The following is a 15,132-nucleotide window of genomic DNA, read 5'->3' on the forward strand; positions in this document are numbered from 1 at the left end:
GGGCTGGAAACCCCAGACTGCAGAAAGCCTGGACAGCCTGCCCCTCCCAACTCCAGGGTTAACTGCCTACTTGGGGAGAGAGAAAACTGAACCTGGGGCCTAGACACCTCCCTCTGAGGGAGTCAGTGGTGGGCAGCAGGGGGTGGAGGTGTGGGCAGCAGCTCAGGAGGGGACGATGGTCACTGGGCTGGCCAGGCAGGCTGGGGGTGGGGGTCCTGAGCCAGGGAGGAGGGAGCCGGAGCACGGCGGGCAGGTGCTGGGCTCAGGGCAGCGCTCAGCTGCCGACCCTCCAGGACTCTGGAAAAAACGGGCAGGGGGCTGGGCATGACCCAGCTGCTCCCACGGCCACATCAGGATGGCACTTTGATGCCAAAGTGTTTGCGAAGCTGCTCCAGAAACACAAACGTGAGCACAGTGTGGGGCATGAGGCGGATGCCGGCAGGCACGAGGCCCTGAGGGAGAGAGGAGGGGGAAGTGAAGACAGCCCTAGAGGGAACCCCCTGCCCTGCCCCCCTGCCCCAGCCACGCCCCTGCTTAACCTTGTAAAAGGCCAGCGGCCCAAGCTTCGCTGTCTCCATGGCACAGTGCAGAACACCCTGCAAAAAATGCAAGATAACGCAATAAGATGGAAAGCTGCTTCTCGAAAGGTACGAATGTCCACCCCCCACCCCCCGCACCTGATGGCAGGCATGAGTGTGCAAAGCAGCCTGGAAGTTCAAAGGTAAACATGGGAGGCGGGGTTGGCAGGCACAAAGGTCAAGGGCTGCCCTGCCCGCTAACCAGGCAAAACTGGAATCTGAAAGCACACCCAGGGCCAGGCTGAGCTGCCAGGCACCTACAGTGCTTGAGCGGCTGCCATAAAGGCACAGAAGACACTGCGTGATGGAGGGAGCCTCGGATGGTGCTTGGCCCCAGGCGCTGGACCTGCCAACCTGCACCGTGCCGAGTTTCACTGACTGCGGTGACCCAACTGCCTCTGTTAATGTGTCAAAGAATCTGATTTAAAAACACACAAGGGTGGCTTCCCGGGTGGCTTCCCTGGTGGCGCAGTGGTTAAGAATCCACCTGCCAATGTAGGGAACGTGGGTTCGAGCCCTGGTCTGGGAAGATCCCATGTGCCGCAGAGGAACTAAGTCCATGCGCCACAACTACTGAGCCTGCGCTCTAGAGCCCACGTGCCAACTACTGAGCCTGCACGCCTAGAGCCCGTGCTCTGCAACAAGAGAAGCCACCGCAGTGAGAAGCCCGCGCACCGGAACGAAGAGTAGCCCCCGGCTCGCCACAACTAGAGAAAGCCTGCGTGCAGCAACAACAGACCCAACACAGCCAAAGATAGATAAATAAATAAATAAACAAACAAACAAATTTACTAAAAAACACCAAAAACACACACAGAGCCCAGGCTGCTGCAGGCCTGATGGCAACCGGGAGAGATGCAGTCATGGGTGGAGGGGCAGGGCCTCGTCCACACCCTGGCACAAGGACACAGGCTCACCCAGCAGCAGGGCGTGGCCCCCACTCACCTGATACTCGCCCTTGGCATTCATCAGCCGGGTCTTCAGCACATCCAGGGGCTGGCACAGGAATGTGGCGCATCCACCCTGGAAGGCAGGTCGTTACCAATGGGTCTGCCAGGCAGGGCGGGTGGGCACCCCTCACCCCAGGCCTATCCTGGACCCCCAGGAGGTGTCCCCAGGGCCATGGGGGACAACAGGAATAGTCTCAGCCTGGGCTCTGGGGGATCCATGGACTCCTCCCCAGGACCCTGGTGCCTACTAATGCAGCCTGAGAGGGGCAGCCACCAGACTTGCCAAAGCCTCCTGCCGTTCTGAGCCCTTGCTCATCCCAGGCGCCCTCAGCTCCCAAGGCTGGTCAGGGCCCCACCTCCGCCACTCACCGCAATGAAGCTGGCGATAAAGTGAGTGAAGATGCTGTCGGACAAGTACCCCGTGCTGAGAACCAGCTGCTTGGCTTGGTCATAGCAGGACAGCTGTCGGGGGAGCAGGCATGGTCAGGCCCCAAGGGACAGCCCACAGCTCGGGGGAAAGCAGATGGGGCCCACAGTGACACCAGCTGGACTGACCAAGTACATGCTCTCTGGGTCATCTACCGTCACCATACCTGGGCGGACAGATGAGGCCCAGACCGGCCTGAGCCCACTTCCCTGGCCCCATGTGTGTTTGTGCCCACTGCCTTCCTCTGGGACCTCAGAGGGCTGAGGCCAGGCCCCCCAGATGCTGCCCGAGTCCCACCCCAAGCGGAAGCCCTACCTGGCCCACGGTGACCAACATCCCTCGACTGGACGCCATAGTTGCGCCCGAGAACAGCTTCTTCAGACCCTCTGTCGGGGGAAGGGAAGAGGTTGGGTGCCCGGCCCAAACCTCTCCGGCCTCCCCCCAAGTCCTTAACAGCACTCTCCCTAGGCCCGCTCCTGGGTCCCAGCTGGAGGCTGCCCCAGGCCCCCACCGTGCAAAGGACCTCCCCTCTCACCTTCTCGGGCCACGCGGTACAGGCCGTCCAGGGCGTGGGCGTAGCTGCCGGGGGACAGAGAGTGGGCCCATGTGAAGCTCTCCCTGACCACTGGCTCCCTTGGGAAGGTCCTCCCCATCACAGGCCATGCCCCCATCACAGGCCAGGAGGAACTCAAAGTGCCACAGGGGCCAGAGAACAATGGCCTTTTCTGACAGCTCAGAGCAGTCTCCCTGCTCAGTGGACTTCAGGGCCTGAAGATCCTGAGTTCCATAGGAAAACACCCTCTGGGCGGGGTGGGGGCGGCTGCCAGCTCTGAGGCTAGTCCTGTCTGCAGGCCGTTACCAGGGGCGGGAGGATGGGCCGCCGTGCCGGGCCCCCTTCCCAACCCCGTCACTTGGTCCACCTTCCCCACAGCCTATGCTCTGGCCAGTGAGTGGCCAATGGGATCACCTGGAGCCACACTTCTCCCTGAACTGGCTGATACCAATGCCCAGTGTTTGACTACAGCATCGGTCCATAAACAGGGCCTCAGAATCCACAGTGTCTTCGGTTTCACGCAACGGTGTTTTTACCACGAAAACCACCACCCAGCTCCCAAACCCTTTTGAAGACCAAACTCATTTAAACTTCTAAACCACCCTTCATGCAAACATGCACAGGTGCAAGAAAGAGTAGAGAGTGACCAACCCCTGCCCACCTCCCAGTCCAGCCCCCAACCCCGGGGTCCTCCCACAGGGGAAGAAGAACCCAGAGGTCCTGGAAGCCCCCTCAGGATTCCAGAACAGACGCTCACAATGTATGTTTCCAAAGGCTGTCAGCCGCCCGACCTGCTCCACGTGACCCCACAGGAGCGGTGCCCGGTTGGAGTCCCCACCGGGTCCCGGCAGAGCTGCTCAGGGGTCTTCTCAGCCCCGTCCCCAAAGCCCCCGGGCGCACCATGCTACTCACTTTCGGCGCTGATTCTGGGGCAGCTTCATGTCATTCTGCATCCTGAAACAAGCAGAGGATGCAGGGGGCGGCAGGGCCAGATGCCCCACAGACCCCAGCAGGCGTGGGTGCTCCCTCTGGCAGTGAGCAGCTGGCCCCGCCCAGGGCTGCCCCGCCACAGGCTCAGCGCCATTCCCCAGCGCCCCAGACCCTGAGGTCTGAGTGGCTTGTTCCAGGCTGAACATACTGAGACCCCAGCGAGCGAGGCCGGCCTCACCAGGGGACAGCAAGACCCCAGCCTCAGGGACTGCACTGACCTGACGTTGACCATGTCCGCGGGGGTCCCCACGAAGCCGCCGATACAACCTGTCACAACAGCCAACATGTGACCATCGGCAAGGCCCCCCACCCCACCTGCCCCGCCGCCACCCACCCGGCTGCTCACCACTGATGGAGCCCAGCAGGACCTTCTTGTAGAAGGGCAGGGGGCCCTCGCTGCCCTTGGTTACCTGGTCCCGCACGGTCTCGTAGATGGCAAATCTAGTCAGGGAGTAGGTCATCTGGGGAGAAGGGGCCCAGCTCAGAGGGTGCGGGTGGAGGGACGGCGCTGGGCACCCCCCACACCCCTGGCCCTCCAGTGCATGGTCGTCACCACGTGGACCACAGGGACACCCAGGGACCTCTCGGCCAGCAAGCAGCTGAGCCAATTCGCGCACCCAGGGCTGGCTGAGTCCAGGCCCCGCACCCTCCTCTTCTCCCGCCTCGCCCCTGCCGGCCTCAGTATCCCCATCTGTAGGCGGAGGTCTCGGGCCGGCTGTGAGAGCATGGCCAACCCTGTGCAAGGCAGAAGCACATCTCACACTGCCACGCCCTGCACCCACCCGGGGGGCTGCTGGCTCCCCAGGCCTTACCGTTCCTTCCTCATAAGCAGTCTTGAAAAGGAGAAAGTAGCTTTCACGCCAACAGGGCATCCACGGTGGGCAAGAGGCGCGACTGGCCTGGGGGAGGCCAGCGACCCCTCTGCCTCCTTGGGCTGAGTGTGGGCTCTGGGATCAAGACCTAAGGGACCCCTGGCCATGAGTCCCACCCACCCACTACCCCGGGAGGTGGGGAGCCCCCCAGAGGTACCTGTCTGCACAGGGAGGCGCTCAGCCCATTGTAGAGCGCCAGGACGCCGTTGGAGCGCACGACCTGCAGTGCCATACCCGTCATGCGCAGCTTTACCTCCTGCTGCGTCTGCAGATGCACCTGTGGGGAAGGGGGTTGCACCTGCTCAGAGCCGCGGCCCATCTGGAGCCCACCAGGGCCAGCTCTGCTCTAAGCCCTTTTCCACAATCTTCCACCTTTACATGCTGACCCTGTGGGCCAAGTGCTACCAGCACCTGCATTTAGAGACAGGAAACTGAAGCCTCCTAAGGGCACCAGCCGGGGAGTGGAGCCGGGACTCAGTGTCCACGTCTGGCGCCAACCTCTTTTTCACACCACCATCTCACAGGAGACAATACCAGCCGACATGTGAGCCCAATTCCACCTGCCATGGGGTGGAGTCGTCAGCTCCACCCTTTAGATGAGGGCACTGGGCAACTCCAGGGCCCCACTTTGTAGCCTCGCCTGCCTCTCGAGAGAGACAGAGTTAGGGGGGCTCAGAGTTGACCTGAAGAAACACAGGAGACTCGGAAGAGGTGGGTGAGAATCCAGGGGGCGCACAGCGGGAAGGGCGCCTCGGAGTCCATCCCTGCAGCACACTCTCCAGCCAAGTCAGGTCCTGCTGGACCCGCTTGGGCAAGTTACTGATTCTTCTGCCTCAGTTTCTTTCAAGTGTGCTGTGAGTCGGGAACAGAGGGCCCTCTGGGCCTGGGGGCAGGGTGGCCACACAGCGGCCTCTGTGAAGGCGAGAAGCCACTGTGAGGGTTCAGCCAAGATGTGGGGCAAAGGGAGAGCTCAAGGAGCTTTAAGATACTTTTTCCAAAGACGATGCCGAGAAGTATACACCCTGGCCAGGGCCTCCCCTGCCGGAGGCCTCCATGGCTGCCGGCACTGCCCGCTTCACCCCAGCACAGGACCGTGTGCTCCCTGGGCCAGAGGGCAGCCACATTCCTGTGTCTGCCGGCCTCCCAGCCTCCCACCCCCGCCCCAAGCGCTCTGCAGCAAAACAGCACCTGGGCGGAAGGGAGGGGGCAAGGGGCAGTGACGCCCCAAGGAGCTTTGGACAAGGGACTCTAGGCTGGCCCAGGGCCAGGGAGGGCTCCAAGAGCCCCTGGAGGCTGTGTCCACATCCAGGCAGAGATAGAGCCTGATCCTCCCGAGCCTGCGATGGGGGAGGCAGGAGGGCAAAGGGACCTGTACGGGCATCCAGAAAGTAAAACAAAACAGGCGTGAGAAGGGGTTCCTCTCTCCACAAACCAAAAAGCACCTTCCTACCTGGCCCTGCTCTGCCAGGCCATGTCACGGGCCCTGGGGGCTACCAGGAGCCATGCAGGCCTCTCCCAGGTCTCTGAAATGCCAGAGGAGCTACCAGCTTCAGCCCCACCCCCAACATCTGCTAATCCTGCCTTTCCTGGTGGCCAGGCTTGAGGGGTGGCTGGGTTAGCCCAGGACACAGGTGCCAATCCCTCCCAGGGGGCCAATGTGGGGTGCAGGCTGCTCTGGGTGGGGATAAGGAAGGGGTGGCCAGGGGGCTGCCCTTGCCAACAGGCCCCACAAGACCACAGCCCAGGGCCCGCTGGCCAAAATATGCTTTGTGCCCCTGGCCCTTCTTTGTCGTTTGTGGTGAGAAAAGGGCAGAAAACTGGTCTGCCTCAGGGACAAGGGAATCTCTGTCTTGTTTTGCCCCATAAGCATTTTTTCAAAAAAATGTAGAAACAGTGTGATTGCTTCTCGCTGGGAGAAACAATCACCTTCATTGGGCAGGACCTGCATGCAGCCTTGGTTCATGGCTTCCAGGTGCCCACCTCCCAGGAAGAAGCAGCCCAAAGCAGGGTTGCCGGCCACATCCTTCCTCCGTCTCTGTGTGTGTGCTTGGCACCCAGTAGGCAGAGGGAGCGCGTGGTCCTGCCGGGATGCCTCCAGCTGCGCTCAGAGAACCACCCCCTCAACGTGTCAGCCGGGAGAACGAGTGTCCTCAAAAGTGCGGGGGAAAGTGCCTCAGAGAGGCCAAGGGACCAGTCCAAGGTCACACAGGAAGCAGAGTGGGGACCGAGGGGCACCTCCGCCGCCCGCTCCACGCAGAGCCTCTCGGCGGGCCCTCCCCGCGCCGCACTCACCTTGACCAGGTCCAGCGGGTGCGTGCAGCATGCGGCCCCGCACGACGCCAGCCCACCGAAGTACCAGCGCGACACGCGCGCCTCGGCCGCCATGGCCCGGACGCCGCCGACACCGCCGCCGAGGAGCGCAGGTGTCCGGCCCCGACACGGCCCTTGAAGCCCGGACACCGGCCCCGCCCCAGCCGCGACCCGGCCCAACCCGGCCCGGTCCGCGCCGCCGCCCGTTCAAAGGGCTGCCGGCCACCCGCGCCCCGCACAGCCAATGCGCCCGCGCGGCCCGAGGGAGGGGCCCTAGGGGCGGGGCCTGTAAGACCCCGCCCCGAGCCCGGGGGCGGGTCCCGCGCCTTAAAGCGGCCGCGGCCCGGCAGGTCAGTCTCGTGGGCCCCACCGAGCCGCCTAGGGGACCCCTACTGGTGCGGGCCGCGCGAACCGCAGGGAGCTAGCGGGTGAACCTCCCTCACTCCCCCCAGGGACCTGCGTCCTCCCCCACCCTGCGCCGGCCAGCCTGCGGGGCCGCACTGGAGCCTAGGGCACGTCTGCGAAGGTCACGGCCCGAGTGGCCTGGGCGCTCTGCCAGCCCCCACCCCTCCTAGAGGCCTGCCTCCCGCAAGTGCCCGCCCCCTGTCGCGGCCCTGGACTTGCACCCAGTGTCCCACCCCCGTGGCGCAGGCTCCGGGACGTGTACAGCTGCTTAGAGGCTGCGGCAAACCTCCTTAGGACCAACCTGCGGATTACAGGAAAACTAGGGACAAAGGCAATTCGGAGAGACTAGACGCCCCGCCTACTCACCCCTCCCAGAACGCCCAGCCAAGTCCAGCCTTAGGCCTGGTCTGACCACACGGCCCCAGGCAGCTACCCTGAGGCGGCCCAGGAGAGGGATTCTGGACGTGGGGCTCAGGCTCCTGGGAGGCGGCAATCAGCAAACTGCCTGCCCCGGCCTGGCCCCAGCAGGAGATGCACACCTCCCAGCAAACAGGAAGTGCAGGTGTGCTGCTAGCCCAAAGGCGCGCCTGCCAGGCAGAGAAATCTGAGTCCCCAGGGCCACTTTTGGGTGGGGCTACATGGATCTCGAGGGAGGCAGAGGCAGAGACCCCTGCACTAGTAAGGACCTGTGTCCTGCTGTCCTAGCTTGGCCACTGCAGCCCCCACCCCAAGGGAGAAGGGTGACGGGCATCGGGGAAACAACTCCTGGCCCCCTGGGCCCACCGAGCACCCTGAATAACAAGTCCAGCCTGGTCTCTGAGCACCCAGGGATTCTCTGTGAGAGGCATTAGGTGCCTGAGCAAACCCTGCTGTCTATTTGCTTAAAGTGGCCACCTGGAGACTAAGGAAACTCTGTCTTCCAGAACCCCAGGAGGCCTCTGACCCCTGTCATCAGTTGGGAACATGAACAGCTGGCTCCAGATTTCCAGCCCAGAAATGCCAAGGAGCCCGGGGTGGGGTAAGGGGTAGTGCTTTGCTGAAAGGGCAGTTGGAAATGTGGGAGGAATCCTGGAAAACGGGAAGTGCCCCAAGACTGAAGCACCCTTTTTAGAGAAAGGTGGATTGTGCAAACTATAGGTCAAGGAACTCAAAATCAAATTCTCAAATGGATCCTAAGGACTTGTGCAGAAGTCTGAGAGAGTGATGGGGAGGTCAGGCAAGGGCTTAAGGACAGGGCTGCCAGGCCAGGCCTCTTTGGGATCTGGTGTCTGTGCTGCGGCATTTACACATTTCCTCTTGGTGCCTGGGTAGGGAGGATGGAGCCACGTGGGCGGCCTGGCAGACGCCAGGGTCCCTGGAATTGGCGGGGAGGGGGGTGGGGGTGTCTATGGGGGTGAGAAGCATGTGAGTCAGCTCTGGATCTCCCACTGCTGCGTCCTCTGTGACCATTTCATGAGCCTGGACGAAGACCAAATCCTACCAGGCTCCGATGGAATCTTGTAAGGTCTTGCATGGGTGTCAGCAGGGCAACTCAGGATGCCCAGCAGACCCACCTCCTAACGCCAAGCTTAAGGGCCAAGTGGGCTCCAGGGACCCAGGGCGATCCCAGTGGCACACTCCACCCATTTCCAGGTCTGAGACACTTTAGGGCCACCTACAGGCTGGAGCAGATCAGGGGGAGGTGGAGGGGCCAGGACCCCCAACAGGAGGCCTGGGCCAGGGAGCTGACTGGGAAGGGAAGGCCTGGGATCTTCACAGAGCCTTGAGGTAGGACCTCGAGGTCAGGTGGGAGCACCATGGCAGCATCCCATCTGTTGTATGCAAGGTGGGAGGAGTCGGGCCTGTTGGTCCCAGAGGTGCAGTCACCCGCAGCATGGAAGAGGGCCCCATCCTTGGGGGGCGGTGAGGGGAGCCCCAGTCGTCACACCAGCTGCCCTGGAAAGATGGAGGAGCTCAGAGTACAAGCAGCCTTTCCAGGTCACTGGCGGGGGTGGGGGAGGCCCCGTGACCATGAACGCCTGGGCTGGGGGTTGTCCCTGAGCCCGGAACCACTCCCTGCCCCTAGGAAAAGGCAGCAGGATCAGCAGGCCACAACCAGCCCCAGGTGGCCAACAGTCCCCTCTGCTAAGAAAAGGCACACCCAGAGATCTGCTGCTGGCAAATCAGTAACCTCATGAGCCACAGGCTTGGCCAGTGGGGCTCTCTGGTTAGGGGGCTGCCTACCCTGTCCTCGGACGCTTCCTACAATGAGGGCCAGCCGGGGGCACGTCCTCAGGGAGGACACCTAGGTGGCGTGGGGGATGCTGGGCACACCCACCTGGGAGCCTGGCAGCTCCCGGGCCTGTCCTGAGCCGTCCCACCCAGAGGGTGGCATTCCCAGACCTAGTGTCCCCTTCTGGTCCCTCAGAGCCAAGGGAGGGGGCTCCAGGTGGGACCTGGAGACCCAGGCCAGAAGGGGTGGGCCCCCATGGGTCACAAGAACTATGTGCCTTCCCAGAGTGGACACTCAAAATGCCCTGCAGCCACCTGCCCTCCCGCTCTGCCCAAAGCCCCAGGGGCCTCCTGCCATGGGCCCGTGAGGAAGGAATCTACCGCCCCCTCCCGGGCCCTGCTGAGACGGAGCTTCCCCAAGAGAAGGAAGACAAGGGTCCTTGGAGCAAGAGGGCACTAGGCAGGGCCTGCAAGCTCGGGCAGCCACTGCCATCTGTAAACACCACTCTGGCACCAGGCCACCTCTCTCACTCTACCCCTGGCTCCATGACACAGCTCCCTGAGCCCCCTCTAAGGGAGCAGCTGACACCCCCAACTGCTGCAGGTTGCAAAACACATCCTCCTGCCTGCTGAACAGGCTCTCACGGGGCTGCTGTGCCCACTTATGGTACACACCTCACTCCCACGTGCCCAGGCCAGGGGCTGCACGTGCTGTTGAAGACCGCTAAAGTTTAAGGGCAAGAAGTTCCACAGGCACCCCACACCAGCTCCCAGGTGAAGATCTGGTACCAGCCACGCAGCAGCTGCTGCCCCTGCAAGCAGGACAGGTGATGCCCAGAGCCCCCTGTGCTGCCCCTGGGCTGCTGTCCGCAGTGGGATCTCAGAGGACAGCCCCCTGCATATAGCGCCCACCTGACAAACAACTCCACACACAGGGCCTGGACAATGCATTTTTCCCAGCGGCCACAGCGGGGCATGTACACTCTTGGTAGTTTCTAGAGTCCTCCCTGGGGCTGCACGGGCAGTGGCTGCCCCTCCCTCCCCATCTCAGCAGGTCCATCCACATCTGTCCCAGAACGGAGTTGGCCATGTAGTGAGGGTGCCCAGTTCTGCTCCGAGGCCACTCTGTCCGCTGAGCCTGGGTGCTTCGCGAGGAGCACGTAGAGCCCCCCTCGGGGCCCGGGACCCCTGTCCACAGTCCTCTGGGCGGCTACTCCAGAACCACGGTGCCACCCACTGCCTCTAGGGCCGCCTTGATCTTCTCGGCCTCGGCCTTGGCCACGTTGGCTTTGATTTCCTGAGGCAGGGATTCCACCAGCTTCTTTGCCTGCCAGAGAGCAAAGTCAGAACCTGGCCTGGGCCTGGGCAGGCCTGAGAGCTGTCAGTGACGGTGGGAGAGGGCTGTGCGGTGCACGGAGCCTCACCTGGACGAGGTTGATGCCCTGGACGAAGTTCTTGATTTCCTTGATCAGCTTCACCTTGTCCACGGGTTTTGCCTCTGTCAGGCGGACGGTGAAATGCGTCCGTTCTTTTTGTTTGGGGATGTCTTCTTCTGCTGCCTGGGGGAGGGAGGGAGGGAGGGAGGAAGTGGGTGGCGAGATGAGAAAGGACAGGGTGAAGCAAGCAGATTCACTCCCGGGCCACCATGTCCTGTAACCCCAAAGGCAAGGCCCAGGCTGGCTGCCCAGCAAAGCCTACGATCCCAGTGGGAGGCCACAGCAGGCCAGGTAGACCCAGGCTGCCCAACTGGCTGCTCTTCCTCCCTCACCCACTCCGCTCCATCTCTCCAGAGGCTGCTCGAAAACTGCCTTCTGTCCCCACCACCCAGCACTCTAGTTTCCTTGTCCTTTAAAAATTGTAACTGGGCTTCCCTGGTGGCGCAGTGGTTGAGAGTCCGCCTGCCGATGCAGGGGACATGGGTTCGTGCCCCGGTCTGGGAAGATCCCGCATGCCGCGGAGCGGTTGGGCCTGTGAGCCATGGCCGTTGAGCCTGCGCGTCCGGAGCCTGTGCTCCGCAACGGGAGAGGCCACAACAGTGAGGGGCCCGCATACCACACACACACACAAAAAATTGTAACTTACGAGACAAGGAAGAGCAACACCAAAAGTGCTCTGAACGTAAAATAACGCTACAGAAAAGCAGTGCTGGTGCAGTGGTCAGCCAAGCCCAAGGTTACATACTGATGACAAATGTACAACCAGCTTCAGCTCCACCAAGTGACCAACAATGGGACAACCGGGCGTGACAGAGCTCCTACTGTCACAAGTGAAGACTGCAGCGCCCCTAGAGCAAGGACCACATGACCCAACAGCCTGGGGCAGTCCTGGTTCGGGTCTGCTGCCTAATTATTAACAGCACCCCTTTATTCTTAAAAGTACTCCAGTTTAGACAAGTTACACAGTAATTCTCCCTCTCCTTGCCCCAAATGTTCAGACTGTAAAGCCACCTTCCAGTTCACGGTGGGGGGAGAAGTGGATGACGCTGGTGGAACCATCAGACGCATCTGGGACGTGGGATGCTCCACAGGACCCCTGACCTGGTTTCCTTAGTAGGTGATGGCTTGGGGGATGGGGTTGAGGGCAGCGACCCAGATTTAACAGGCTTGAGAAACCCAACAACCAAATGCAACACACAGACCTCGTTTGGATTTGAGTAAACGGACTGTTTTAAAGAAAGTCTGGAATTATTAGCAAAACTTGAAAGGGCTGGGATAGAAAACCCTGCTAATTGCATTTGTTGTGCAAAAAAGCTCACGGCAACGCAAGGAAACACCCGAGCTTTCAGAAATGGATGCTGGTCAGAATGGATGCTGCAGCACACGAGGCAAAACAGATCTGAAATCTGCCTCAATCTTCAAGAGACGGGAGAAGCAAATATGGCAAAATCTTCATGATTATTGAGGCTGGGAGATGGACATATGGGTAATTGTATTATTATTCCTCCTTTTGTATATAAGTTTGAGACTTGTAACAAAAATTACAAGAAACCCAAACCAAACCATACCCAAAATGAGTTTGTGGACTCAAGTCTTCTGGTTTCCACAAAGAGACCCAAACTTGCCCTAGCCATCCAGAGGATGGGGCTGCCCCTCACCTCCCCCACTCTCTGCTCCAGACCGACATGCTCCATGGCCCACGTGCCTGCCATCCCTCTGCCTCGCTGTCACCCTCAACTCCTCAAGTTTTCCCTCAGAGTCACCTCGTCATTGCAGCCTCCCTTGAAACTGTAACCCTCCCCGTCTCTTAAGTTTCTTTCTTCTTCTTTTCCCCGTTCTGTTTGATAAAATTTCTTTTTTTCTCGTTTCCTCTCCTTTGGCTGTTCCCCTTCTACTAGGAACATGGTCTTCATATGGGCAGGGACCTGCACATCCTTGGCAGGGAGGAGGTCCCAGGGAGGCTGCAGGGGCACCCACAGCCAGAAAGCGCACGCAGACCCACAGGGTGTGTTTGGTTGATGCAGGAGCCAGACGAGGGACAATGAGAGAAACCTGGCTACACAAGGTGAGGCAAGATGGCAGCTGGACACCAGAGAAACACCTTTTTGTGCACGGGACCCCAGCCTGATCTTACCTCGGGGGCTGCTGCGGCAGGGGCAGCACCAGGCACCATGCCACCCATTGGCATGAACCCCACATCCTGGATCTTCAACGTTTTCTGCAGGAACAGAGAAAGGTAGTTTCAGGAGCTGACCATCACACCCAGACACGCTCAGGGACATGCCTGGCAAGGTCCTTGCATTCATGGAGCACGCTTTGGACAATTTACAACAAACTCCCAAATACCCCAGGAAAGGGCCCCAGACCTCCCTACCCGGCCTGGGCCATGATACCTTCAGGAGCTCGTTGAGGTCTGAGATCTCCAGCAGCGTGAGGCTGGCAATGTCCTGGACCAGCTGCTGGATCTTGGGGGGGTACTCCTTGGGGGTGTCATCCAGGGGGGCACCAGCAAGGGCCTCCCCCCCTCGATGGCTGCTGCATCTCATCAGGCGCACGGAACAGACACGAGGTACCTGTTGCCTAACCCCCATTCAAACAGAGTCATCAGCCTGGCACAAGCAGGTGACACGGACCAGGCAGGTAGGTGCCATGAGCTCAGAAGATCTAGCTCCTTGGTCCTGACTCAGGTTCTCAGACTCCAGGGTCCACGTGGATATAACAAAGGGATTTCCCAGCTACTTTATGTTCTTCAAAGGGCCTTAGAAACCCACGTAACTGTATGCAGACACGCTACCCACGATGTTGTTTCCGGCTTGGATGAACTATACCAACCCACAAAGGTAAGGCAATTACTTGAATGCATTTTGCGGCCACAAAGCCTTTCAGAATCTAGGGCCCCTGGCGGTAGAACGCCAGATCCACTCATGGAAGTCCTACCACGTCACTGTGATGCCGGGGAAACTGAGGCTCGGAAAAAATCAGGGACCGGTCCAAGGTCATCCAGGGCCACCCCGGAACTATCGGCGGCCCCCGCGGTTAGGGGATCGTCAGGAGGGGGCCCCGCGCCCACCACCCCGGTAGGGACCCACCGAGTCCGGGGTGGCCCCCCGCCCGCGGACGCCGCCCCAACCTGCACCCTCAGTGCCCGCCTGCCCGGCCCTCGGCGGCCTGCGGTACCTGGCGAGGCGGAGGGCGGCGGCTCGAAGCCTAAGACGCGGCCCCCATAGGAGGCTTGCGGCCGCCGGCAGCATCGCTCCGCAACCGAGAAGGTCACACGCGGCGCCCAGTAGGAGGGACGCTCTAGCTGCCCGGACCGCCGAGCATACGCGCTGGGGGAGGACGCTCTAGCCGCCAGGACAGTCGAGCATACGCTGTAGGGAGGGCGCTCTAGCCGCCAGGACCGCCGAGCATGCGAGCTGGGAGTTGGGGGAAGACGCTCTAGCCGCCAGGACCGCCGAACATAGGCGTTGGGGAAGACGCTCTAGCCGCCCGGGCCCTTGGGCTTAGGACCTGGGGGATGACGCTCTAGCCGCCCGGGCCATCGGGCATAGGACCTGGGGAGGACGCTCTAGCCGCCCGGGCCATCGGGCATAGGCGCTGGGGGAGGACGCTCTAGCCGCCCGGGCCATCGGGCATAGGAGCTAGGGAGGACGCTCTAGCCGGCAGGGCCGCCGAGCAAACGAGCTGGAGGAGGACGCTCTCACCTCGACTTGCCTCCTCTCGCTCCCAGATTACCCCGAAGGCGATGGACGGGACAGGCGCAGACCCTCTTTGGCGGCGGCCGGACAGCGGCTGGCCCGGGCTCTCCGCCCCGCGGGGCGAATGAAGCCCAGAGACGACTGAGCCACGGCGTGGGTTCCGTCCGAGTCGGGGAGGCGGGCTGGACCCCCGGGCAGTCCCAATAGGGACGACCGGCCGGGACCTGGCCCTGTTGGACGGCGCAGTGATGCCTGCAACCGAACCCGGGCTCGTGAAGTTTGCGCTACCGCAGGGCGGGCTCGAGGGTCCCCAGTTCCCTTCCTGGGTAGCTTCGCCCCGGGGGTCCGGCCGTCCGTGGCCTGTGGTCACCTGGCGGCAGGAGCGCCCCTGCCCTCTGGGCCACCTTCTCCTCCTGTACCTAAACGGCTGCCTTTCCGGCCAGCACGGGAGCACGTTTTGTCCTTCCGTCCTGGCCGCCCTGGGAGCGAGGCCGCCGCCCTCCGCCTGGACCAGACCCGCAGGGAGCTCGGGACTCGGCTTACAGCGTCTGCTAAGGGTTGTGATTGAGCCCGGAAGGGGTCAGACGGGGTCCTGGGAGAAGAGAATTTGTAAGCCTGGGCTCTGTCTCCACCTGCCAGAATCCTCTGCACCCCTGCTTTAGTCCAGCTCCTAAACATCTGGCATATGGGGTATCCCCAGCC

General features: G+C 61.6%; 2 protein-coding genes across 2 annotated transcripts; both read right to left on the minus strand.

Moving 5' to 3' along the window:
• Positions 1 to 204: 204 nt before the first annotated feature.
• On the minus strand, positions 205 to 6,755 carry SLC25A10 (solute carrier family 25 member 10; the record flags this gene model as incomplete). The annotated part of the gene is made up of 11 exons (XM_079725323.1): positions 205 to 452; positions 540 to 596; positions 1,524 to 1,601; positions 1,898 to 1,990; positions 2,271 to 2,341; positions 2,491 to 2,534; positions 3,421 to 3,462; positions 3,717 to 3,765; positions 3,845 to 3,959; positions 4,528 to 4,647; positions 6,663 to 6,755. The coding sequence occupies 11 exons, from the start codon at positions 6,753 to 6,755 to the stop codon at positions 351 to 353; spliced, it is 864 nt and encodes a 287-aa protein (XP_079581449.1). The 3' UTR covers positions 205 to 350.
• Positions 6,756 to 10,234: 3,479 nt separating this feature from the next.
• Positions 10,235 to 14,036, minus strand: MRPL12 (mitochondrial ribosomal protein L12). The gene is made up of 5 exons (XM_079725619.1): positions 13,910 to 14,036; positions 13,126 to 13,312; positions 12,867 to 12,950; positions 10,721 to 10,855; positions 10,235 to 10,623 (listed from the first exon to the last, which is right to left on the minus strand). The coding sequence occupies exons 1-5, from the start codon at positions 13,981 to 13,983 to the stop codon at positions 10,507 to 10,509; spliced, it is 597 nt and encodes a 198-aa protein (XP_079581745.1). The 5' UTR covers positions 13,984 to 14,036; the 3' UTR covers positions 10,235 to 10,506.
• Between the last annotated feature and the right edge of the window lie 1,096 nt (positions 14,037 to 15,132).

Source organism: Hyperoodon ampullatus (assembly GCF_949752795.1).
Source record: "Hyperoodon ampullatus genome assembly, chromosome: 19".
NCBI classification, from domain to species: Eukaryota; Metazoa; Chordata; class Mammalia; order Artiodactyla; family Ziphiidae; genus Hyperoodon; species Hyperoodon ampullatus.